The sequence below is a fragment of the Dipodomys ordii genome, unplaced genomic scaffold (assembly GCF_000151885.1).
Source record: "Dipodomys ordii isolate 6190 unplaced genomic scaffold, Dord_2.0 Scaffold5, whole genome shotgun sequence".
NCBI classification, from domain to species: Eukaryota; Metazoa; Chordata; class Mammalia; order Rodentia; family Heteromyidae; genus Dipodomys; species Dipodomys ordii.
The window spans coordinates 28,537,263-28,564,800 of record NW_012267221.1 but is presented as its reverse complement, the minus strand read 5'-3'; the positions used below and the strand labels follow the sequence as shown (position 1 = coordinate 28,564,800).

The window sequence follows — 27,538 nt, the reverse complement described above, 5'->3', positions numbered from 1 at the left end:
ATATGATAGGTGCTGTAAAGGACAGTCATGCAGCTGTATGTGAACATACAACCAGGCCCTTTCTGGACTGTGGTGTCAGAATGGTTCCATGAAGAGGGCCATGTACTAGCAAAGTTCTCATGGATGAGCACGAATTAAAAGAGCAAAGGGAGTGGAGGGTCATGGGAAAAGAGAAAAGGGTGAAGAAATTGCTCCAGACAAGAGGCCACCAGTTTAAAACCTTTTGATGACTTACTCCAGGAGATTTTGAGGCTGAACCATGCCATTCAGATGAATTATAATCACATTAGAAGAAAACATCTATGAATTTACAAGTATTTGTACTCTTTGTTTTCAGGTGTGAAATACTCCTTAAGCCCTGATAACCACCATGATGATGGAATTATGAATATGGCAACTTTTCTACGGGGCTTTGAGGAAAAGGGGATAAAGAACGAGAGGCCTGAGGACCAGTTAAATCAAGAGAAAAAGAAAATTCTTTTCTCCTTTTGTGAGGTGTGCAACATCCAGCTGAACTCTGCCGCCCAGACTCAGGTCCATTACAATGGCAAGTCCCACCGCAAACGAGTAAAACAGCTGAGTGATGGGCAGCCCCCACCCCCTGTCCAGGGGGCAGGGCCCCTTCTGGCCAGCCCCAACCCCAACGACAGTGCAGGTAGGATGGGGCCTGGAGTTCTGCTTCTTTCTGGGAGAAATAGTTCTGTTACAGAAAATAAAGGTTGTAGAATAAGCATCTTTCAAATTTAAACTACCACCATGATTTGTATTCTTTTTCCATCAGGTGAAATCAGAAGCTATCTATCTCTTCTCAATCTATTTTCATATGCATGTGTGTGTACTCTCATATTGCACCATAGCTTTCTTGTATCCTCAAGGTGTCTACACTTGATATATTTGGAAATGTGTTTAAAATGGATCAGAGATGTCAATTTTTTTAACTGTCTTGGCAAAATTAGGCTTTCTGGGGTTTTCTTTATCTGTTTTCCATTGGGTGCTGTACCACTTGATAGAATATAAAAAGCTACAGCTTTATTTATAACATCCTCTGATGCAGACAGCAAATATTAATCTTGTGCATTAGACTTGTCATATTCTTTTAGAGAATTGCCAGCTGTGTGAGATGGTTTCTGCAATAGGAATAGGCATTGTCCAAATCAACAAAGCTCACCTCTGAGTCCTGACCAGAATTACATTTTTTTTTCAGCCTGAGAGCCAGGTAGGAATAGAAGCTTAGGAATTTTGCATTCTTGCATCTGCCCTGAGTTTTCAACAACCTTTCCTGTTTTTATCCTATTCTCAGATAGCCTTTTCTCCCTCACATTGCTGGTTGCTGGTGGCTTTGTTTGTTGGAGCTTATGAGAACAGTTACTATTATACTTGAGGAAGATTTCTGTAGAAGATAGGCCTTCTACTCAGGCCAAGAGAAGCCACCTCCTAAAAATGGTGGAAGAGCTCAGAATTCTAATTTAACAAGTGTTGGCTCTAGTTCTAAGGCCTTGACTTAAACGAGATGATGCAGAGAATCACTCAGGATGGTTATGTTGTTCTTTGATTTTGTTAAGTTACATTGTGATCCACATGGCTTTTAAATGGAAGTTGTGTGTCTTTGCTGAAAATAGGTACTTTTTACATTTCAAGCTAAACCAACTGCTTTTCACGTAGTACATGATTTAACTTGATGAGACTGTTTCTCTAATCAATACTTACTGTGCTGTGAAAGAACATAAATAAACTTACAGCAAACAAGATGATATACTCTTACAACTGTAAAATATTCTTTTCCATTCTCTATTTATTAACAATTATTCACAGATGCATTGATATTCCTTCCTATTAAGAATATGGTATTAGGTTAAAACTGGTATTTAAATCAAAGCACAAATAGCCTGAGTAAGGTTTCAATTACATCTGTGTCTCAATGTCTGTAGGTACCATAGTTATTAAAATTTGCATTTCTGGACAGTAGGTAATGATGGAAAATTGTTTATGGTAACCTGCTAAAGTGGACTACACCTTAGTGCTGTTATGTGGACCCACATTATCTATTATTTCAAGTCTTGAATGAATGGGGAGCAAATCCAACATCGTTTTATTTCTTTCCAATCACTTTTCACAGTTTTGCTCTATCAGACTTCTGTTTCCTGCTGTGTATCAGTTCTCTTAGCACTCTCTCAGCCCATAACTTCTCACTTTTATATATTCAGAAGGACTCTTTGATGTGGAAGATTAATTCTATTTATATGACATTGGTCCCATTGCCAAATTAGTGTTTGGGGAGCACATGGAGCTGAGTGGAGAACCGGGCATAGTCACCTCACTCTGCCTCTCCCTCCGCCTTCTGTTCAGCCCAGGAGGTGAGGAATTGTGCAGGGAAGAGGTTGTGCATGTGGCCATGGTGATTACTTTCAGTTTTGGCCAGGTTGCTGTGTTCTTCTTGGTTGGTGATCATGATTCTGGCTGTCTCTGTGGCACTCAGAGGACCCGTACTTGTGGATAAAAGACAAAATAGTCCCTTAGACTTTGGAGGTCTCTTGTGAGATAGCTCCACTTTTCAACTTACCCCACTTGGCAGTAAAATGCTATCATTTTCATTCCCAAATTAAGGGAGCCCTGGAAAGACTGGGCTGTATTTTCTCATATGTACTAGCTTTGGGGGCTTGATGGCAAATACAGAATCTATCCTGAATACTTGGAACTGGTGGGGTCCCCCGTGGAGGTGAAGTGGGCCCAGGGGAGCTTGTTTTCCCTGCTCAGATACCACAAGAGATAATGGAAATGTTATGGGTACTACATTAAGGATCAAAATGCCAGTATCAAATTTTTTTTATCACCATTGCTTGACTCTGGCAACAAATAATACATTGAATTTGGTTTCCTTTAAAAAATAGGTAGAGTCCTAACCTTTAGCACCTCAGAATATGACATTATTTGAAGGTAGGGTCTTTATAAAGGTAATTTAGTGAAAATTAAGTCATTGTAGTTATCATTAATTCAAAGGAACCGGTAACCTTATTATTTTAAAAAAAGAGAAATTTGGACAATATAGATACATAGATGAAAGATGATACTAATAGGCATGAGAAGACAACTTATGGATTGCAACCTATAGGCATTAAATAGGCTCCAAAAAGACATAGCACTCAAAGGGAATCAACACAGATGCCTTGATTTCTGATGTCTAGCCTCCAGAACTCTCTGATGGTAAACGAATATGGTTTAAGTTACCTTGTCTATAGCTCATTGTTACGATAGTCCTAGCATATGTATATAGGGGGAAGAATCATAGCCTGTTTCATCTCCAAAGGGAAAAATGTGATAATAATGCCATTAATTTAAATGGTGCTAGCTCTTTCATCTGTTGGTCTTAGAGTATTGGGGTTGTTGGAGCAGGAAATAGGGTCCACAGGTTATAGTTTCAATAGAGAATTCTGCCAAGCATTAAAGAAGAATTTATATCAATTTTGCACAATCTCTTTTAGAGGAAATAAGAAGAAGCATTTTCTCTTTTGTTTTATAAAGCGAATATTATCTTGCTAGCAAAAGCAGAAAAAAGACAAGAAAACGATAAACTATTATCTTGCATAAGCTTATATTCAAATATTCCCAGAAAACACAAGAAAACGAAATCCTTCAATATATAAAAAATGATTGTCAGGCAGATTTATTCCAGGTATGCAAGGCTGGTTTGTTATATTTAGCGAAAATCAATAAGTATAATCTAACACATCAACAAAGTGGAGAACAAAACTAATGTGATTGAATTAACTGATACAGCAATTTTGCTAAAAAGCATTTGAGAAAACTCAATACTTATTAGGAATAGAAGGAGATTGTCTTTTTTAAAAGGATAACCTATTAAAAAAAAAGGCCTACAATTAACATACTCCATGGTAAGAAGGTTGATGAATTTTATCCTAAGATCTAAAGCAAGATAAAGATGCTCACTATAGCCACTTTTATTCAAGATAGCATTGGGAGTTCTACACACTGTAATAAGGTAAGAAAAATAAAAAAGCAAACTCCTTAGACAAGATGAAATGAAACTATCTCTCCTTACTGAGGGTATATTGGTTTATATATAAAAAAGAACTCTGATAAATCAACTAAATAACTTTAGAAATAACTCATTCAAAACTTAAAACTATAAGTATGAAGTATCATGTGGACAAGATGAATGTATAATCTATAAATTGAAGAAACTTTGAAAACACATCTCAACACATAGTTGCAGAGAATGGAATGAATACACACACACAAAAAATCAACTATGTCTTTGCACCTAAAATGATAATCTGGAAACCAAAAATTAGCAATATGGTACTATTAACTATAACTCTCATGGAAATGAAATTCTCGGATAGACATAAAAATATACAGGGTCTGTATGCTGGCATTTCTAAAATATTGAGGAAACAAATCAAATAAACAGATGGAGAGACATGCCATGTTCATGGATTAGAACACAGCATAGTTATGATTGATCTGTAGGCTTCATGCAATTCCTATAAAACTTCCAGAGAGATTTTTCTCAGTTGTAGACTAAAGACCATTTCAAACTTTCTAATGTTTGTTTGAATAAAATCATACATCCTAAAAGTACTTAAAACAATCTTGATAAAGAATAAAGTAGGAAGAAATGTGCCCCAATATTAGACTTTGTACCTAAAGTAATCAAGACAGTACAATTTTAATAGAGAAATAGATGAACAGAAAGATGAAAAATAATAGAGAACCTAGAAATATACCCATACACATTGAACTGAATTTTTACAAAAGTGTATAAAAATGCAATGGAGGAAAGACAGACTTTTCAATTTATGGTGTTGGAGTAACTGGATATCTGTAGTCAAGAAAAGGAAATCCATTCAAATCTCACACCATATATAAATGTTATCTCAAAATATATCATAGACTTAAATATAAACCATAAAATTAAAACTTGTAGAAAAAATGAAAATCTCTAGGACCTAGGACTATGCAGAGACTTCTGTCCTAAATCTAAAAGCATGATGTATAAAATGAAAAATTGATGAACTGAACTCATTCAAAACTTAAAACTGTAAGTATGAAGTATCATGTGGACAAGATGAATGTATAATCTATAAATTGAAGAAACTTTGAAAACACATCTCAAAAAGGACTAACACTTAGAATATATAAAACACTAATAACCAAAAAATATTACTCCAAAATTAGCAAAAGATAAAACATTTCAGAAGAGGACAAACAGACAAAACTAATTGCATGAAAAGATACTCAACATTAGTATCCATTACGGAAATGTGAGAAACACAAAGAGATTTCTCTGTATTACCTTTCAGAATGGCTAAGTGAAATGTAGTAACGTCGATCAAGATACATTGTATTTATAAATTGATCTTTTGACTTGTAACTCCTTTGTACAGCTATTTAAAGATATTAAAAATCTATTTTTAAAAAAGAGATCTTAATACTGCCCCCCACATAAAGACCCAAAAGCAAGATGCAGAGAAAACAGAATACTCATTGATGATGGCTGATAGTGGAGTGATACAATCACTCTAGAAGTAGAGGGACTAATGACCTTTCTCTTGCCCTCTGCTGTCCGAAGGCTGAGACCTCTTCTTCATCTGAAATTTACAGCAATAATGAAAAATGATAGTCTATCTCAGTGGTTATCTAAGTTTAATATATACTAGAGTTACCTGGTGGTTTATTAAACTGAAAATTTCTGGGCTCCCCTCTGAGTTAGTGATTTAGGAAGTCTAGGGGAAGGCTGAGAACTTGAATTTTTAATGACTTGCCAGATTCTTCTGAAGCTGATTGTCCAAAATTGCACTTTAAGATGATCAATCTAGCACTTTAATGTAGATTTGTATCCAAAAAATGAGCTCTTCATCTGGGAAACAGTTAGGGAAGAGAAAGAAGCCTTCTGTGTCCCTTTGTCTTTCCCTGGGGCATCCAATAAACCTAGGAAGCACAGGGATGCTTTCAGAGCAAAACAGAGGAGATAGATTCCCAGCATTGTTTCCTGGGAGCCTTATGAAATATTCTCCTTTCACAGGACCACAGGAGCAGTGAAGACAGACATACAGTGGTCAGCTAAAGGAAGAAAGCCATACTATGTGTTGCCATGGTGCTAAGGAGGTTCCTCATGGAACCCTCCCAGTGGATTTGTGAGGAAGGCCCTGTTCCTGAGACTGTGAGGTGACAGAGTGATGAAGAGGTTAGGGCCTGCTGCAGGAGGAAGGTTTGGATTCTACAGCCTGATTGTTCAATGTGACATTCTTGCCTTCCATCTGTAGACAAAGATTGGGCTGGATAGGCATGGCCAAGTTTGTGCTTGGAGATCATTGCTCAATAGGGACCTAATATGAGCCATAGACTGAGGTCCAAAGTTCTGGGTGCAACTTGTTTGTGTGGTAAGCCCAGCTTTTGCTTCTTAGAGATTTACCCCACCTATAAGCCAGCAACTGGTGACACTCCTATACATTGATACCCTCCCCCTTTGAGGTCATTCACCAGGGAAAGTAATATGCATTAATTTTACTCTAATTCTCCCTATGTCCTCAAGGAATGTTTCTGCCTGTGGTGAAGATTCATATTGCCTGGAGGATTGTCATGGAGTTTGAATTTTTTGTATGGCTTTTGGAGCTACATATTTTTTAGGATGCCAAGGGATTCTCTTTTAGGTAGTTACCTCTGATCCTGCCTTTGGCAGTACTTTAGCATAAATGATATTTAAAAATAAGAAATTTCAGGGAAAGCTGGGAGCTGGTGGCACACACCTATAATCCTGGACATACAAGAGGCTGAGATCGAGAGGATCGCAGTTTGAGACCATCCTGGTCAAGAAGGCTTCCAGACTCCATCTTCAAAATAAACAGCAAGAAGTCAACCTGGACACATGGCTCAAGTGGTAGAGCATCAGCCATGAGAAAGCTAGCAAAGAAAGAGAGCTAGACCCTGACCCCAGCTCCACCCTCTTCTACCAAACAAGGTCAGGCCAAGGGCATAGAGTTTCTCTTTCACTAAGACAGTCTGGGAAGTTGAGCAGCTAAACTTGGTTAGAGTGTGGTTCTCCTCACATTGTAGATGAGGTCAAAGTAAGAGATCTTGTCTCCATGCTGCAGTACCTCTCATAGCTTCCTGCAACAGATTCTTCACTAAGTATAATTTGAAATGAATTTCAGGCCTATTTCCTTATTATCTAACATTTTTTCCAATTACATACTAATGAACACATCCATTTTCTATTACTTACTAATGAACATGTCCATCTTCTATCTTACCTTCAAAAATTCACAAAGAATTGTGAATTCTCACTTAAGGTTGAAATTTTGAAAGTGATCCAAAGGGAGTAAAGGAAATGTTCAGAATCTTGAATTGAGATAATTTGGATTTGGCCTGTCTGAAAGGTGAACATGGGACTAGAACTGAGAGAATTAAGAAGAAACTCAGGAGAACTTTGAAAGTTTGAGAAGATGTTTAGAAAATGTCAAGGAAAAAAACCCCCACAACTTTCCCCTCCCCCACCAGCTCATTTTTAATTTACCCAGTATTCTGTGGGTTCAAAATGTGGGCAGAGTTTGAATGGTGGTTCTTGTCTTGAACTCATTCTTGAAAATGCAGCAGCTCACACTTTCAGTAGTTTTAACATGGCTTCTTATATACATCTGGAAGTTGCTGCTGGTTGTAATCTGGCTAGTTCTGAGTAGTGAACTCTACTACCAGAGAGGTGAGGCCAGTTTTCCTCAGGCTGGGTATATTTCCAATTGAGGACATTGTGGGAGAAGACAACAATGTAAATCCCTGAGTAAACACTGAGTATTGCATAGCAGAAAGAGAAAGAATGGTTTGGAAGTGGGAAAGGAGAACAAGATTGGAAGACGATTTGTCAGCTTGAAGCACTGAACACCATGCTAGTCTCTAGGCTACCATATTCTACACTTTAGTACATCCAAGATCTTTTAATTTCTCCTCCCTGATTGCTAATGTGTGTTCTCATCTCTCCCTTACTCTTTCCCTCCTTTGATTTCACCTTCCTCCTCCACCTTTTCCTCTTCCTTCTCCTCTTTCCTCTTTCTCTGCCTCTCTCTCTCCATCCATCCCTTTGTCTGTCCTTCTATCCCTACCTCTCTCCTCCAATCTATCCCTCTTCCCCTGTCTCTCTCCTTCCTCTTCCCTCTCCTTTCCTACTCCTCCCTTTCATTTCCTCTTCCTCTCTTTCTCTCCCTATATCCTATATTAAATGTGCAAAGAGATGTTATTGTGACATTTCCATTTATGCATATAATGTACTTTGATCAAATTGTCCCCCCTTTCCTAATGCTAGCATTATTTCATTGCTGTTCTACATTTGAGAAAATTACTGCTATTAAATAGCTTGTGAGAACAGGGTGTGATAATAAAAGTTATGAACATTAAAATATGTTCAAGTTTTTAAGTACACTGGCTGCTTTTTCACCTTGTATCTCGTTTATACTTAAAATGTGAAGTGCCTTTTCCCACACATTTCCCAAGAACTTGAAGTTGCAGCTGCAACACTATAGAACTACCACACGAGGGTGATAAAAGCCTGTTGAAAAGATATTTTTTTCCCTCTCCCGCATCATTTCAATGGAGGGAATGAATGCATGGAAAGAAACAAATACATTGCACAAAGGGAAAAGGGTTTGTGTGGACATTCACAAAGAGGCAGGAGTACACTCAATGAGTAGGTTTTCTGAACATCTTCTATGTATTAGGCAGTAATCCATAGGGTGTGTGTGTGTGTGTGTGTGTGTGTGTGTATTGTGGTAGGTTCTTTTTTTTTTTTAAAGAGACCTTTCAATCTAGTCTGTCTCTGACTCCAGAATGTTGAGACTACAGTTTTGTTTTGTTTTGTTTTTTACTACCATAACCAACTTTGAATGGAATTTTAAAAATAAAAAGGAGAGAGCCAGGCGCCGGTGGCTCATGCCTGTAATCCTAGCTACTCAGGAGGCTGAGATCGGAGGATCATGGTTCAAAGCCAGCCCCGGCAAGAAAGTCTGTGAGACTCTTATCTCCAATATACCACTAGAAAACAGGAAGTGGTGCTGTGGCTCAAGGGGTAGACCACTCACCTTGAGCTGAAGAGCACAGGGACAGCCAGTGCCCAAGCCCAGAGTTCAAGCCCTGTGGCTGACGAAAAAATAAAAAATAAAATAAATAAAAAGAGAGGTTGGGCCATTTTCAGCCAGCTTTAAGAATTGAAGAGTAGTTTGGATTATGAATTTTTATGTATTTCATATTTTAAAAGATAACAGCTGTTTAACATCAAATATTATTCTTTAGATGTTGAAGATAAAATACTGACAATGTTCAGTGTGGGAACTGAGTCTTAATACCTATGTGTGATAGGTGAGTGATTTAGAATCACCAGTGATATGATATCCATTTATGTTGACACAGTTGAAGAATCGAAGTTACCTGTTTTAAACTAATTTAAAGAGTAGCGCTTTCAGTAGGTGGCTCAATGAAGATCCAAAATTAACGAGTTTGCTATAGGATGAATGTTGTCACCTTGACTGACAAACTTTCTTTACACAAGAAGCTGATCATATTTAGGCATCCGCAAAGAATGTTAAAATTGGTCATTGGTTTGTGTTTATCCCTGACACTTATGTTTCTTTGGCCAATTGTGAAACATGACTACTCATTTCTTAATTATAGGAAGACTTGGAGGAGCAAGAAAAGCCAGACACTATGTAACTATTTTGGTTGTTAAAAAGGAAACATTTCATGAATAGATACTATGTTCTCAAAATTCTAGTTAAATGAAGTTTCCTTCACATAGAAAATGACTTTGTGATGATATTCTAGAAGTTAAGATTAAAGACAAATATCTCTCTACCCAATGGCATCATTCATAGTCTGCATTTAGTGTGCATTATATTCCTGGAAAGCAGTTATTTTAGCTTCTTTAATGAAGAAGACTGGAATATCATTAAATTTTGAATTATTATACTATTAAATTCTAAATTATTAAATAAATAAGTTTACATATATGTTAAATGGTCATTGAGAATTTGCACTTCCAGCTACCCCACTTAATATGTGAACCTATTTACTAGTCATTCTATCTTGGTAGATAGATACTATGTTTCCTATTCTGTCAATGAGAAAGCTGAGCTGGGTGCTGGTGGCTCACACCTATAATCCTAGCTACTCAGGAGGCTAAGATCTGAGGATCATGGTTCAAAGCCAGCCTGAGCAGAAAAGTATGTGAGACTCTTATCTCCAAGTTATACAAATAAAGATAGAAAAAAATGGCCTCCACATTAAAGCTATCAGCACAACTATATTCATTGCAGTATTATTTACCATAGCTAAGATATGGAACCAACCTAGATGACCCTCAGTAGATGAATGGATAAAAAAAAGTGCGGTATATATACACAATGGAATTCTATTCTTCAATAAGAATGACATCACTCAATTTGTAAGGAAATGGACTTAGAAAAGATCATATTAAGTGAAGTAAGCCAGACTCAAAGAAATATAGATCCCATATTTTCCCTCATTTGTAGTAATAATATATTGTCTAGGATGGTCCTAGCAGAGATCACAATAGCTCCATAGCTGTGTACATATAACCATATAAAATGATTGAAATGAACTCCAAGATGTGGAATCAATAGGGTTTTGTTTGTTTGTTTTTAATGTACTGTGTGAAGTTTTTTTTTTCCTTTGGTTTATCCCCACTTTTTAAAAATATTTTTTTATTGTAAAGATACTGTACAGAGGGGTTACTGTTATATCAGTAAGGGAATGAGTGCATTTCCTATCAAGCATTGTTACCCCTCCTTTGTTTTCCTCCACCGTCCCTTCCCACCCTACCTCCCCAACTCCTCCTCCTTCCCCTGTCCCTGCCACAAAGTTGTAAAGTTTGTTTTCAACATAGTGTCTTGTACATCTCATTGTTACAATGGGTCATCCTATATATCCTTCTTTCAGCATTTTGTTATTTCCCTTCCCCTAAATTAGAAAAATGTATATACAAGATGCAGGATGCTGGAATCAAATACAGTGACATCAGGGGTTGTACCACGGGGGACGAACATACAAGGAAACAAAAAAAATCACATAGGACTTTATACATACATTAAAAAGAACAACAAGAAAGATAAAAATCCCTATCTTGGGGTTCATTTTGCTTAGCATCAGGTTATATGGTCATATGTACATAGCTTTTGACCTCTTCTGCTTGTCCTAGAAATATCCCCACTGTTTTTTATTTTGTGTCTTGTATATAAGTTTCTCTGATTTGGGGAAGGAAAGGGGAATCAAAAAATGGTATGACAAAGGATGAGGCATGAATCACTGCAACAGTGATACTCACAAGACATTAAGTTGAGATGAACTTTACAACTTGGAGGAGGGCAGTGGGGGGCAGGGAAGGAAAGTGGGAGAAAACAAGACGGGGTTAACAGGTTCCACAAGAAATGTACTCATTGCCTTACTTATGTAACTGTAGCCCCTCTGCACATCACCTTTACAATAAAATAAAATGTAAAAAAAGACATATATGCAATACATTTCACATAATGACTAGGAGGGCTTCTATCTACATAAATGTCTTCTTCAATTTTCCTCAGTGCAAGACTAGGCACAAATTGCAAAGAGAAAATGTTCTTGGATGATGGTTAATGTTCTCTAGGACCAAGGTCTTAAGTCAAGTACCTGTACTTTGTTGTGTTAAAGATCTGTGACATACTCAGTTTTAAAAGTATTTATTTGGGAAATAGGCTTATAGGAAAGACTCAAAGTAAGTTCATGTTTTAAAATTCGTATGAAAATTAAATAGTTTTCATACTGATGATAAAGAATATTAGTATTCTTCCAAGTGATTTTAAAGACTTCTATACAAAACTGTACATAATTCACACAAATAAAGGTAGGGATCTTTATTTCATAAAGCAAAGCTGAAATTTTGGATTCATGTGATGTTTAAGATTCTAGGTAGTTTGGTTATTGGTAAATAAGAAAGGGGTAAAAAATGTTTTATGACTCATTATGAAAATTTATCCTTTTTTATTTTGAGGTAAGTATCTCAAAGGTCTATATGCTAAGTAACTCACAATAGTAGACATAATGTAGGTAATCAATGAATGTGTAATATTTTTTAAAATTTAATAATCTAATATGGCTTCTTCCTGTTTTTATCATCTTGCAATATTGCCACATTTCCACTCTACTTTGTATCTTAGTCTTAATAGCAACTTCTCTAATGTATTTTGCCTATCCTACTGAAGCAATACTGTCCTCCAAACCTCTTGTCCACATAGAAGACAAAGTATCATTTTCCAATCCAGAACTTTATAAGTAGAAGCATTTATAGAGATCATTCACCTAAGTTCTTGGATTTTAAGAAGCTTTAAAAACTGGATTTGTTATGTATGTTCACGGTAAAACCTGATCTGAACTAATATGATGTTAATTATAGTAATTATTTGCATCTAGTAGGAATCAAGGAAATATTAGTATGTCTGGTTACAGAATTGTTTCCTAGGCTCCACTGTAGGTATTACAAAATTCACAGTATATTTGGAGGAATGCCTTTTGAAAATCTGAAAATACTGCAGTTTTGCAATTTAGAAGCAGTCACTAAAGGTTTATGTAAAGAATTGAAGATCTATGATGAAATTATTACTATTAAAGTTTTGCATCTGATAAGAATAAAAGGGCTTGAGGGTATACAGTCTTTCATGAGACAAGAATAATATTTGTGGTTCCTAATGGATGAGCGCGAAAGAGAGACAAAGACAGAGGCAGAGACAGAGACAGAGAGAGACAGAGACAGAGGCAGATAGAGAAAGGAAGAAAGGAGGGTAAGGAAAGAAAGAAGACACTGAAGAATTTTGAAATTAGATGTCTAATGTTGCTTCTCATGATACATCCACATGTTGCTCCACAGGCTTCACAGAGAGAGAGAGAATGGAATTTAGGTGGCAAAGATGATTGCAATGGTGACATTAGTATATGTACATACACATTTGCCAGACACACTAGTGGTTTAGATAGATAGATAGATAGATAGATAGATAGATAGATAGATAGATAGATAGATAGATAGATAGTTGTTTAAATCTTTGAGGAAAGCTGTTTCACTAGCATCCTCCAATGAGTCAACTACACAAAGGAACAGTGAGGACACCTATGCCAGTGCCTTGTTTAATGGTGTTCCAAAGTGCTGTTATGTAAACCAGTGCATGTTAAGGCACATTAATTATTTTCACACACATGTTTTAGATTGTAGATACTATTCACTGTGTCCTGTGAGATGTGGTAGCTGTTCTAGAATGGAACCCAGTCATTTGTAGAAGACCCTTAAATCAAGTATTGCCTTTATTGGATTCTGATTGTTCTTCCTTTATATTCTTTGTGAGAATGTAAGCCTATCATAAAATTTTGAATAGATGCTTAAATGTCTTGGCCAGTGCTTCCTAGTAAGAATTTCTATGTGTGTGATTTTTTTTGATAAGTGTTTTATGTTCTTTTGTGCTTTGCATGTACACATCAAAGCTCTATATTTTGTGATCTCAAATCAATGCTGCTACTTTCTGGGATATGACTACCTAGTGCCCTTCTAAGACTGGGTCAGTTGACTTGTGCATCTTCTATTGTAGTAAAAAGGAAAAGAAAAAAAAAGGATGATCTGAAAGGTAAAGATTTAAACTCGGGGTTGATTGGTAGGATACGCTGGTTTTATAAGCTGTAGGTTTTTTAAATGATAAATGCAGATGATAGTGTTGAAAATATTCTCTTTTTGCCTTAAATCTTTGTTTCTTAAGAACTCATCTAAGAGTAAAATTGACAGTATTTTCCCTTGGTGCTAGCATAGCCCTGCATAGTTTTACTATCATTATATTAATTCACAGACTGGCACTTAAGAATTGAAGGATATTTAACTTGCTCTTTAATGGACCTCTGTGTCAAATATATGGAAATTTGTGTTGGTTCTAATTGTCATAGTCTGGTGATTTAATTTGTCAGTAGAAAGTCTCCTGAACCTAGAGCAATTTCATTTTTTGCAGCCTTCATGATAAGTACTTACAATATAGACTCCTGATTTCTTCTCTGTATCCTGCATATTGTTGAAAAAGCTGAGCTATTTTTAACATTTACACAATTTTGAGGAGGATTTTTCATTCCACAACGTTTGGTGCTAAGTCTGTGGAGCCTTGCCTAATTATATCCTTTTTGTGGTTTGTTTGAATTTGATCACAGTGGCTGATTTCATGCATTGATAATGAAGGCTTAGGTTGCCTGTTTCTCTGCACAAATCCACCTCAGACTTGCACGTTGACAGTGCTCTGGTTTCAGCACGCATGGAGATACAGAATTGAAATTGCTCTGCTTTCTTTACAAATGACTCAGAGTGTGCTTGTCCTTCCCTAAAATGTTGCCAGCGTGTAAAGGATTTTCAATGAGCAGTGCAAGAAGCCAGCAACTGGGAAGGTTTGGAGCAGCAGGGATATAACGTGGTGCTGTCACAGGGATAATCAGGCTGGAGCCAAGTCCCGGTAGCTCTGTACATTACCCTGGTCACATCCTGGAAGTTTTGTTCGCCCAACTTGGTTGATTGTGAAGCTGTTAAGAGCCCTGCCAGGATGTGGAGTGGACTTCCTAGCAGAGGTGAGCATTTTTATTCTAAAACTTGGCTGATGGGGTCTGGGATGTCTGTAACAGATTCTTTCCAACGTTGCTCTGCATCCTGTAGAGTCATCACTGGTGTTGATCGTGTCGTGCTGATACATCTGAAGGAGAAAGCCAAAGAGCCAATGCTGGATTTTTAAATTTTATTGAGAAGTAACTCCTTAAATTGGATGTGATGAGCATCCTTTTCTGTCTGTATTAGCTGTGTGCAGGAGCATCTTTCTAGTAGATGACTTCCTTTGCATTTTAAACACTCAGAATAAGTCAGTGATGTTATATGATCTGCTATTATTCACCAAAGCAGAAAATTAGCAGGGCTTTTATGTGCTTCAGGTACCTAAAAATTAAAAAGCTATAAATTAAATATATTTTGTGGGATCTCTGACATAAAAAAAATGTATAAGAGGAACCCAGTCATGTTTATGAGATACCTAACAAAGTAAGAGGAATGGCTTACATACAGAAATTAACATCTTGTTAAATCTGACATTATTAATAATTAAAAGTTAGGATCAGTCAGGGAGTGGACAATGGTGATGTGCTAAATGACAAGAGGAAAAGACTAGAATATTTGCATAAAGTGTGTTTAATTAGAGGTGATATTTACAATATATCAGGTCTTATCATATAAATGCAACTTCTCTTGGTACTCCCCTGGAGAAGTTACAACCCTAAATCATCACATTGTGCCCAGAAAGGTTTGAGGTGGAAGTATAGATCAGGGCAGGCTCAAAGTTACCCTCTTACGAGATGGGTCCTACTGCTTAAGCTCTGGTATCCTTTAATTCTACATGACAAAACTCTGCTTCTTAAACAAGAGAAAGAAATGTGAGGTTTATTAGGTATTCAAACAAGATTATATTTATTAAGTATTTCATCTGTTAGGTCTGCAGAGAAATCTATTTTTATTTGATTGGAAGCTAACATGACACATGGGTGTGTGTGTATGTGTGTTTTTCTTGCTAAATTCATTTGAAGGCAGCTGTTTTATAGCTTCAAAGTTATAGATAGGTAAGCATGTGTTTGTTTGACAGAAGTCTTGAGAACCCTGTTTACTGCCAGTACATGTAAAGCTTGACTAAGCAGAACGCATCAGGAGCAAACCATTTGTGTTCACCATTCTGTCTCGGCAAGTCCCAGGGCCACTATCGTGCTAGAAGCCACCGTGTGCTTTTGAAAGCATGAAATTAGTTTTATACTAAGCACATGGTTTCTCATTTAGTAGCTCTTTTTATGGTAATGGTCAATTTATGGTTCACTGCCAGGATTTCAGTGTTCTGTCAAAGCTGATTGCTTCTGCTAAGGTGTCTCTATGAGATTAAAAAAAAAAAGTGGGGATGTAGGAAGAACCTAATTAGAACCTGAAAACGGAAAGTTTTGCCTTCAGTCTCATCTACTCTTTAGAATGTAGTTATTTCTTCAACGATCTTTGTGTTGGTTAATCCAAGATCTCCAGATTTAAAGTTGCTAATGTCTACCACTATGGACCTTCCCTAAGATATGACATCAAAATAGTAATGTTCTGAAATGTAAAGTATATTTATCTCTCTGCAATAGATTGGTAGACAAACACTCTATTCATGTTGACCATATTGTGCAATTCATCATTACACTTATCTGCTTGTCCGGTAATGCATTCTTAAGCACTAATGCAGGTTATGGAAGGTTTTTGTACATTGGCTATTTGGTATGAACTACTGATGCTTTGTTACAGATACATATATCATGAGTGGGATCAGGTAAGGCTCACATTAAAACAGTCTCAAGATATAGTAAATTAAAAAATGATTTTCATGCTTTTGTTTCCTCAATATGCTAAATATGAGATGGTAAGAATGCTTTCCTTAGCCTTGTCATTCTACCTGAAAGTGATCCCTGTTATAAGTTTTTGAACTAGAGGTGATCTGATTTACTTAGACATCTAGGGGAATTTTTATTGTGTTTATTCTCTGCAGGTGGATTATGACACACATAGGAATGATGCTAATAGGCTTTTCCTCTTGTGTGGTCTTGAAAATGGACTAAAATCTCTCTGAAATATTGAATTTTAATTATTCTCTTGTTAATCCTTCCATCTTTGCCTAGGTTAAGTGTTTGCATATAATTAAGGATTCAAGATAAAAATGTTACTATTAAATGCAAGAGTGCAATATGTTCCCTTTCAGTTAGAAAATTTTTTTGTTTATAGATACAGCATAATTTTCAGCAACTTAATTTTTTTCTATTCTCTTGGGAATATCATGTCACAAGCCCTCAACACATTGTCAGAGTGTTTTTGTTTTAGACTTTAAGTTACAAATAAAAGACCTCATATTTGTCAATTCCTCAAAGCTCAATAAATTGTTTGTGAGCTGAAAATTAGAAAATTAAAGGCACCAAAAATTTCCATTTGAAATTCCTGATGATGTAATGGGATTAGCAGATGAAGCCCTTTCACAAATTTTTAGACGGTCAGAATTGTCCTAGTGAAATTTGTCATATTACACAGAATAAAGAAATCACTCAGGGCAGTAATTTGCCATATCTGCCTGACATCTTAATAGCAATTCTTCTTTTACAAGGATTAAAACTTAGGAAGCCATTAAGAAGTGATTTTTCAGTGATTTAACAGCAACTTTCCACTTTTATATCAAAGGTTAGCAACCTTAACTGTTACTCCATTTAAAAATGAATACTGGTGCTCATGTGGAGTACCAGTGGCTCACAACCATAATTCTAGCTGCTCAGTATGCTGAAACCCTGAGGATCTTGGTTTGAGATCAGCTTGGGCAGAAAGTTTTATGTTCAATCTCCAATTAACCAGCAGAAAGCCACATTGAATGTATGGCTTAAATAGTTGAGCACCAGCCTATCAAGAATGAGGCCCCGAATTCAAATCCTATACTACAAAAAAGGTTACTTATGAAATAATGCAGGTAAAGTAAACCTGTTCGTTAAGAATATTATTGTGAAATCCAAGTACTTTGCATTTTCATTGCACTTCTATAATTGTATAATTCAATAGTTAGCTTACATGATTTGTAGAGGTCTTAATTTGTTTAGAGCTGTGTTGTTGAGGCTAGCATATTTTCACAAGAAAATGTGCTCTTGATTCAAACTTTATTTCCTATCCTTTATTTTTTTTTCATTTACTTCCTTTTCCTACTTCTAAGTAACAAACTAGGGAGACTTAGTTTTGTGGTTTCTAGGCTTAGCAAATAAAAATGAAGAGGATTTTAAATTAAATTATATTTTAACCAAATTTATAAATTATTAAAATTATTAGTAAATTAATTTTAGTATAATTATGTCAGATGTAACATTTTAGACACACTTATATTGAAAATTATCTGTTTACCCGAGTTAATGGAGTGTCCTGTGTTAATCTGACAACCCTACCAACTTTCTAGTAAAGAGTTGAAAACTCTTATAGTTGCCTACAAAAACGGTGCCCTAAAGCCAAAAATGGAGGCTCCAGGTCCCTGTAATAACCATCCATTCCTTTTGTTAAATTTTGTGCCTGAACATCCTGTTGTGATTTAGTTACCATTTAAGAAACATAAAATACTATTAACATAGAATTATGGAGAGTAACTTGTAAATAAATGTAAGAAAGCTCCCATAATTTACTAAGATAAAACAATACAGGCAGCATAATAATGAATAGCTGTCAGTGACATTGTAAGTAAATAATAATGAATTTTCTACAATTAATTTCTAATTTGTTTTTCCTTGCCAACTGTGATATATTCAGGATTTTCTTTTCTCAGCAGATGTTGAATACTTATAACTTCATTTTGTTTAGTAGTAGTTAATATAAATCAGGAGAGATTCCCTCTGAAGTCCCTCTACCTCTATGTCTGGACTTTATTCAAATGTTCTCTTTTTGATTTTAGGACTTAGTTTGTGACTGCCACTCATAGATTTTAGAGAGGTCTCAGAGAAGCTTACAAGCTTCACTTGTCTGTGTAATCCTTTACTGATTCACCTACCCTAGCAAAGTACATTCCTCATACAATGACAAGTTATTTATTGGAAGGTTTTTTTTAAAATAAAATACTGTAACAACTCAATGACATGTTTATGCATAGATTGTATATATGCCAATCTATTTACCAAAACCGTATTCCTATCCTTGTACTATCCCAATTTTAACATAACTAGAACATAGAAGAGCTTTCTGTCCTGCTCTGAATGCCACTTATACACACTTGACAACTTCCCTGCAAGACAACGAAAGGACTGTATTCTGATACTTCTTTCACCTGAGGCTGTATTGCCAAACTTTATTTGCTTATCTAGCCCTCTGCATTACCTTTCTCTCTCCCTCACTTCCCAGTGTCCTCAATTCTTTGTAAATATCTACAGCAGGATATCTATTGTTGTATAATATGATTCTCAGTCAGAAAAACATGAAAATGAATCTCAAATAATGTGATAAAATTTTTTGTTAGAATACCTTCTAATTGATTAGTAACATAAAAAAAACCTAGAATGATGTCTTTAATCTTTTTATTCCCGATTTAAAAGGCCACTTAAGTTCTCTGTCAGTCAAAGGAGATTCCAGACCAAGAAATCCATTTTGAAAATGGATGGCTGTCAGCCATTCCAATAAAGTACAGTTTAGTAAACCCTCTTTAACATAACTGCATAACTCCTTCAATGACCCAATCCATTCCTTAGTATCTATGGACCTAGAGGAAAATATTCTTTTCATTTCTACCTTTTCATTGTCAGCAAATTTTATCATTGTTCCCCCTAAAATTAACAACATATTCCCCTTTTAATCTGAGTTTTCATCTCCAAATACACTTTTCCCCTCTCCTTATCAATTTGTTTTCCAGTCTTTCCAAATAATAAATTTTTCTGAGATAGTCTTAACTTTTTCTGATTATTTAAAGTAATACTGATGACATTTTTTAGTGTCTAAACTATGTTGAGAAAAGATTGTGATTTTTCATTACCTTAAATATTTATCTACTCCAATCCTCATGTGGCTTCCAGTGTCCTCCTACACAGTCATATTTGGCTGTGTAGTATATTTGTTATGGCAAAATACCATATTATAAATATAATAAATCTAAATACCATAAATCTAAAATATAAATATCAAAAATCTAAATACCATAAATATCATAATCTAAATACCATAAATCTAAAATATTATAATCTAATTTTCAATTATTCAATATTTTCTAAGTTTTTGTGTCTTTTGAAATTGGAAAGGCATAGGTAAGTAAAGTTTCTTATTGGAAGGACTCTATTTCTTATTTCCAAAAAGGTGAATGCCTTGTTCTGAATGCATCAATCTGAATTTATGTATCAGAGATTTAAACTCCAGTGCATAGGTGGTTCCACCTATGAATGGATTAATGCCATTATAAAAGGCCCTCTCCAGATTAGTCCCTCATTCTGGATATCTCATCCTCCAGAACTGTAAGAAATTAATCTTTCTTTAATATATTATCCAATATCAGATATTCTGTCATAGAGCACAAAGTGGACAAAGGTTGTTAGATGGTTTGATATACATACACATGCACAAACACACACTAATAAAAATGGTATTTAAGTAAGAAGTAGATGTCTTCCCAATGAGGTTTCTTCATTGTCAGAGTTTAGGAGGCTTCTGTCTTCTGATTTCTTTCAGGCAGTCTGTTAATAGCCTTTGATAATTGTAAATGTCTTTTTGGTACTATTTCAAGCTTCAAGTGTGAATGTCACTTGCAGATCTATGGTAGTGCTACTTCTCTACTTCTAGTTGTTGTTTTTTTCTGTTTCTTCTGGAAACTTAAGGTGATTGATGTTAAGATTTTATGAGAGTAGGATTTTAAAAGAGGATAAGAGCAAGCAAGTTCAAACATGAATCCACTGGGACTATTTTCTGGCATAAACAAAGGCTAATAATAAATTCACAATAAATTAGTTTAAAATTAAGCATATGTCTACTTTTCATAAATCAAGAGAAGTGAATAGATATCTCTGCAAATGCAAGTTCACTTCAGGGATTGAGTCATGCTTATCACCTCTAATGCATATCTGCCTTTTGAGCTACAACATTTTAGCCATTATCACATTCCTATCTACACATTTCCTAGTCGTGCTTTTTTTTGGTAATGGGATGGTGAAGAAAATGGTATATAAGAAGGCTCCAAATGGTTAGCTTTCAAACTAACTACATAAACTACTCCTTCTATATGTAAGTTATTGTGGCCCTTTTAACAATCCAGTGGTTAGGAAACTGAAGTCCACAGAGCTGAAGTCAACTGACAGGTTATTTTAGGGTGCTCCAGAACCCAAGCATTTAGCCATTGCCCTAGTTATTTCTCAGTAAGAAAGTTAGCAAAGTCTTTGTACATATTTTGCTGTGAACAACTCTGAATGATTGATTTGTAACTTGGTGGATGTTTATACCCAAAGCCGACTCAACACTGTGACTTAGGGTGAATTTCCAGAACTTCACAGTGAGTTGGCTCTACCACTGTTGACCTGATAATTAAATTTGTAAATGCTATCAAGCTGGGATGTAAATACATAGGAAAACACAAGTAAAATCAGATACCTAGGGTACTTCTAATACTAAATAAATAAAATCTCTAGTGGTGTAATTCAGAATCAATATTTTTCAAAGTTTTCAGAGCGATCCCACTGGGCAGCCCCTGCCAGAATTATTATTATAATTTTTTTTAGATAAGTGGTCAAATCCTACATGGGTAAATTCAACCAACAATAAATGAAAGAGAGAATCTGACAATATGTGAAAATACTGATGATATATGGAATAATTTGAGACTAACGCGTGATATAGTTGTCTTCCTTCCCTCCAACAATAAAGGGCTACTTATGGTATTTATCAAAAAATAATCTTACCATTAAGGTTGGAGCCCTATTCTTTGCTCAATTGGGTAGAGTAAGCCTGAAATTTGTGTAAAATGCAGATAGTTTTGGAATTTTCATTTAAGAGTAACCAGCATGCCAATGTGAATTACGTGTATGTCAAAAAGATTGCTAGGAAAATGTATCACTTGCAATATTTATTTTTTTTAAAAATGAGGCTCCTAAATAAAATTAATTATCAGTGGATAATCTTTTCAAGAAGATTTTTGTTTCACGTAAGAACTTCCTTAGGTAGGCATGGTGGCTCAAGCCTGTAATCCCAGCTAGTTGTGAAGTAGAGATGGGCTGGGTGCCCTTCAAGACCAACCCCAGCATAAACATGTAAGGACTATACATTCAAGTGGCTGAGTGTACAGAGGAAACAACTCAGCGCAGTGTTGCATACTTGTCATCCAGAGTGACATGAAGAAGCAAAAATTAAGAGGTTTATAGAACAAGCCAGCCACGGCATAAAGTAAGACACAACCTTACAAATAATAAACTTTACAAAAGACCCAGCCTGGGACCAGTAATCCTAGCTACTTAGGAGACTGGATCTGAGGATCATAGATTGAAGCCAGCCTGGGTAGAAAAGCTTGAGAGATTCTTATCTTCAATTAACTACCAGAAAACCAGGGGTGACACTGTGGCTTGAAGACAGTGCCCAGGCCCTGAGTTCATAACCCACAGCTAACAACAACAACAACAACAACAATAAACCCAAGGATCTAGATGTTTGGCTTAAGTAATGGAGTGCAGCGTAAGAAACACAACTCCTTGAGTTAAATCTCCAGTACTGGGGAGTAGAGCCATGTGAACATAAAAAGATTTTTTCCCATTGGACATGATGCCCAGTCCTCATTGATTTCATTGATGGAAGAGCAGATTGTGACTTAGGTTTGTGCTTAAAGTAGGTTTAAGGATTGGACTTGATAGTCAAACCCCTTACTCCATGATTCTGTGGGCATTTTAAATTAAAAAGGTAATCATAAGTGATGATTTGTTCAGCCCCTCAGTTCTCCTTGTGGGAATTGAGTGATTAAAGGACCAGTATCTTAGAAATTTAAGCTGAACAACACCACAACTTGGCTGCATGATTGTAGGCAAATTATTTCACTTCCCAATCTGTTTTCTGACCTGTAGAGCAAGAATGATAATATACTCTAACACATACATTTAAATGTCTTTACATGACAAGTTGAAGGAAGATGGAATATATACAATATAATCAGAAATTACCTTAGTAACAGATACAGGGCTAGCAAAAATTGCTTTCTGATTTGACATTAAATAAATGCAGCCTATTATTATTTTCAAATTATTCTTTCTTTTCTTATAGTTATGTTCTAGTAAAGTCAGTATCTAAGAGATAAAACCTAATGTAATTTAATGCACTGAGAAACATTGGGCTGGAGTGTAAGAGAACCAAATTGGCTGAGATACAACGTAGGGATTTGGGTAGGTGTTTCCCCCAGGAAGAAGCAGCATGTGGGGGAAAGGAAAGAGTTTTTGGATGGATGTTTGGGAGTACTATTGATTTCAATTCTTCATCCATTTCTAGCTATTATTGTTTTCATTCTTACTACAAACATGAGAAGCAGACAAAGTAAAGTTGTTATAAAGTTTGTTATACTACTAAAAATTTAGTACAGTCCAAAAGGCAACTGATTGATGTGCTCCCTTTTGCTCAGAAGAACAGAATGGAGCCTGGCTGAGCCAATGCCCCATTCAGCAGCTTCTGTACATCATCACAGACACACACATGCCTTTTTTGTGTTGTTGTTGTTGTTTTTGCCCAGCTGGGGAGCAATTTGAATAGCTATATTTGAAGTAGGACTTATTGGTAGAGATCACAATCTATGTGATGAAGTTTGAAATAAAGGAAAATTGTGAAGCAGAATGTGGTTTGTGAGTTTCATTTAGTACAAATAAAAAAATCTGAAAACTTTCCTGTTGGAATGATAATTCAGAGCTCAAGCAGCAGCCTTAGCAGCAAATGCTGTTAACATTAGTATCACATTTTATTGTATCTGACTATTGAAAGGCTTTCAGTGCAGTCCAATTAACTATCCCAGACACACCTCATGCTAAAGGGCAAGCTTCTTTATTATGTATAACAAATCCAACAAAGCCAAGAGTTAACAAGAATCACGATACATTAAAAGTTTAGTAGTTCCATGAGTTAAAGGAGGAGGAAAGGCAGAAAACTAAAGTTGCCCTTTAGAGAAAACCACAAAAATATCTATAGAATTGATGTAGAAAAACTGCACTATTTTTTAAATGGAGGGTTCTGCAGATTATTCTGTATGCTCTTATTTCTATAAAGATAGGTTATATATACTGATTATATAGCATCACCTAACCAAAGCCTTTGATTACTACCCACAGTTGCTACAATCATGTTTCTTACAGACTAAGGTAGTACATTTATTTTCCTGTTATTTCATTGAAATGTGTATCAACTATAAAGTATTTATAGGTAAGGTCTTTACTCATAGTTAACCAATTTTCTACTCCAACAGTATACATTCTGTGTTATTGTACAACTCATCCTCTATAGTACTTATTTAAAAAATATGTCTATCCTATTGGGCTAAGTTTATTGAGGATGGGAGTCTACATGAATTCTTTTAAATATATGACCTTCAATATAAAACCTGGCACAGAGTAAATTATACATTCAGAACACTGAGCAAGGAATAGGAAACAGCAAACAGGATCTCTGTCCAAAATTCCATAGACTGCTTAATATTACTGTTTATAAAGAGACTCATGCTAACTGAAATTACAGTGAGATGTAATTTTTAAGCTTTATTGTTTGATAACAATGAGTTACCTGGTGTGTAGGCATATGTATTACTAGTATATAGATATGTATGTTTAAACTGCTATGTAGAATATAAATTGGTTCATGTATTTGTAGGGCAATGTGACAATTACTGTCATAAATTAAAACATACAGCCGGGTACCTATGGCCTGTAATCCTAGCTACTCAGGAGGCTGAGATATGAGGATCACGGTTCAAAGCAAGCCTGGGCAGGAAAGTCTATGAGACTTTTATCTCTAATAAACCACTAGAAGACTGGAAGTGGTGCTGTGGCTCAAGCTGTAGACTGCTTGCCTTGAGCTGAAGAGCACAGGGACAGCGCCCAAGCCCAGAGTTCAGGCCCCATAACCGACAACAAACAAACAAACAAATAAATAAAACATACATGTCTTTTGACCCAGCAACTTTGTTGTAAGATTTAGTTAACATAAATCCTTGCATACATCGAAAAAGATACATAAAAGCTTTCTTTGTGCCAGGCACTGGTGGCTCACTACTGTAATCCTAGATACTCAGGAGGCTGGGTAGGAAAGTTCATGAGACTCTATCTCCAATAAACTACTCAGCAAAAGCTGGAAGTGGTGCTGGGGCTCAAATGGTAAAATGCTAGCCTTTGAGCACAGAGAGGCTCAGGGACAGAACCCAGGGCTTGAGTTCAAGCCCCAGGACTCTCAAAAAAAAAGCTTTCTTTGTACATGTATATAAATACATAGAGAATGTTATTGTAATATTGCTTATAATAAGTAGAAACATACTCAGCAATAAATGATGCAATAATTATAGTTTACCTATTGGCTATCATATTATGCATCAGTTTGATATATAAGATTCATCCATGAAAACTGATACATAATGATATATAAGATACAAGCTAACCATCTGATATCCAGAATAGTCTGTATTGTCTGTTCAAAGGTACATTTTGTATGTGTGCATGAATGTGTGTATACACAGGGGAAAATAGAAGTAGGAGAAAGAAACAGAAAAAGAATAAATAGATTTATTTCACAGGGGCACTGGGGACTGTACTCAAAGTAGAATTACTTTCAAGTATGTTCCCTTTGTATTGTTTGAAGTAGACTTACATTTAACTTATATTCTTTTGTACTTTTGAATTCTTAACTTACACATGCTTTTGAAAATAGCAAATATATTCTCATAAGAAAAAGAATAGGGGGGCTGGGAAGGTGGCTCAGTGGTAGAGCACTTGCCTTGCATGCATGAAGCCCTGGGTTCGATTCCTCAGCACCACATAAGCAAAAAGAAGAAAGCAGGAAGTGGCGCTGTGGCTCAAGTGGTAGACCGCGAGCCTTGTGCTGAAGAGCTGAGGGACAGCGCCCAGGCCCAGAGTTCAGGCCCCACGACTGGACCCCCCCCAAAAAAAAAGAATAGGAAAGATACAGAAAATGGGAAGAATATAAACAGTTGTAAGGTTTCCAGATGATGATTTGTTATGGGTTTTAGCCACAGTTAGTGGATAGGAAAAGAACCAGAGTAGAAACCACCTTACCTGAGACTGGATGAGGACTGGCCTACTGCTCTTTGACCTCCTTCATGAAAATGCTGATATTTGGTTAAGCCTAACCTGGTGTTGCCTAACTTTCTTCAACCATCAGTGTCCAGATTTAGTGTGTCTGCTGACTCTCTGTTACCTTCCAGGGCGTGCTGGAAATCTAGTCCTGAAATATCTGGGATTGTGCAATCATTCACATCGTTCCCATCAAGCACTCCCACTGGTCTTGCTTATGAATGGTCACAGAAGACATCCCTTAGGGAACCTCCACTTCGTGATGGAAATAAAAACTAAATACTTCGGTGAAAGTTATACTACTGTATATGAAAGAGAGAAAAATAGGCAAAAACAAAACCACCAACTAGTTCAAAATAATAGCCAAGCTTTAAGTCTATAAAAATAACATTTGGTGCTACACTGAACTTAGTGTTGTGCAGTGATGTTTTGTTTTATAATCTTATTCATTTAATTCTCAGTTTGAGAAACAGCATTCTTTTTAAATAGTGGCTGATTTTATAGATCAGCAACCCCCAATGCTAAAACCCCAAAGAGAAGATCCTACAAGCAAGAACCCCTCTGGGATGATTACTACAATCAGTGCTATTTCATGTTGTTGCATAATGCTGGGTTTCATAACCGTGGTGATCTTCCCTTTGGGGTTGTAATACAAAGTCTTAATAAAATGATGGACATTCTATCATGAATTCTTTTGCTTCTAGGAGTTTAAATTGAATATTACTTTAACTCATTCTTCTTGTTTTCTTTTTTTGAATTGTTTATTTTTTATATTTGTTCATTGTAAAGGTACTGTACAGAGTTACAGTTAAATAAGTACATTTCCTATGAGCATTGTTACCCCTCCTTTGTTTTTCCCCTAATATCCATTCCTTCCTCTCCTCCCCAACTCCTCCCCCCACCAAATTGTAAAGATCGTTTTCAACATAGTGTCTTATATGTCTCATTGTTACATTGGGTCAATAACAAAATGCTGAAACAAGGGATTATTCTTGTTTTCTAATTTCAGATAGCTAGCAAAGAAAAGCTGTAGTAATTTTGGCTTATATTCAATATTACCTTTCAAACTGTATAGCAAAAAAAGTTTGATTAATGTTATCAGAAAACTATTGGTTAGTAAACATTTTCCTTCTATTTGCTTCCTTCTTGGCCTAAATTGGTTGAACCGTGGCTCTTGAGAATATTCTTTTCTTTGCATTGGAGGATAATGTTATTGGATTTCACCAAACCCTAAACTTCTTCAGTACTACTATGATTAGTAACAGAATTGCATGTTGTCAATGCAGAATTAAAGGCAAAGTATGTGTATAGAACCAGTTAGGGATGCTTTCATATTCTCATTAGTACCATGATCTGATTGGTTAAGCTAACTGGATCTGATTGGCTGTCTCAGTTCTAATATTCTATGAATTTCCATCTTTCTTTGCTTCAGCAACTGGCAGCAGAAGCAACAGGTAAAGATGGCTTTCCAAAGTCTTCCTGTTAGGTAGTTTTAATAGGTCCAGAGAAAGGTTCAAGAATCAACACAGGAATACCATTTTTCCAACCTTTCTTTGATTTGTTGTGTTTCTGGGTCTCTATTAAGAAAATTTCGGCCTGCACCAAGGAGACCTAGGGTTTCTCCTATTCCATCCTGTAATGTTTTCAGAGTGTCTGCTTTGACTCC

General features: G+C 36.0%; 1 protein-coding gene across 2 annotated transcripts in view; it reads left to right on the top strand.

Moving 5' to 3' along the window:
• The first annotated feature begins 384 nt into the window (after nucleotides 1–384).
• Znf385b (zinc finger protein 385B) overlaps nucleotides 385–27,538 on the top strand; it is a 293,697-nt gene continuing 266,543 nt past the window's right edge. The window contains exon 1 of one of the 2 annotated variants that reach the window (XM_013028415.1): nucleotides 385–655. In XM_013028415.1, the coding sequence (XP_012883869.1) occupies nucleotides 385–655 (271 nt within the window). Of the gene's footprint in view, nucleotides 656–14,312; nucleotides 14,641–27,538 lie in introns of those variants that run through there. The other variant, XM_013028421.1, reaches the window with a different exon arrangement.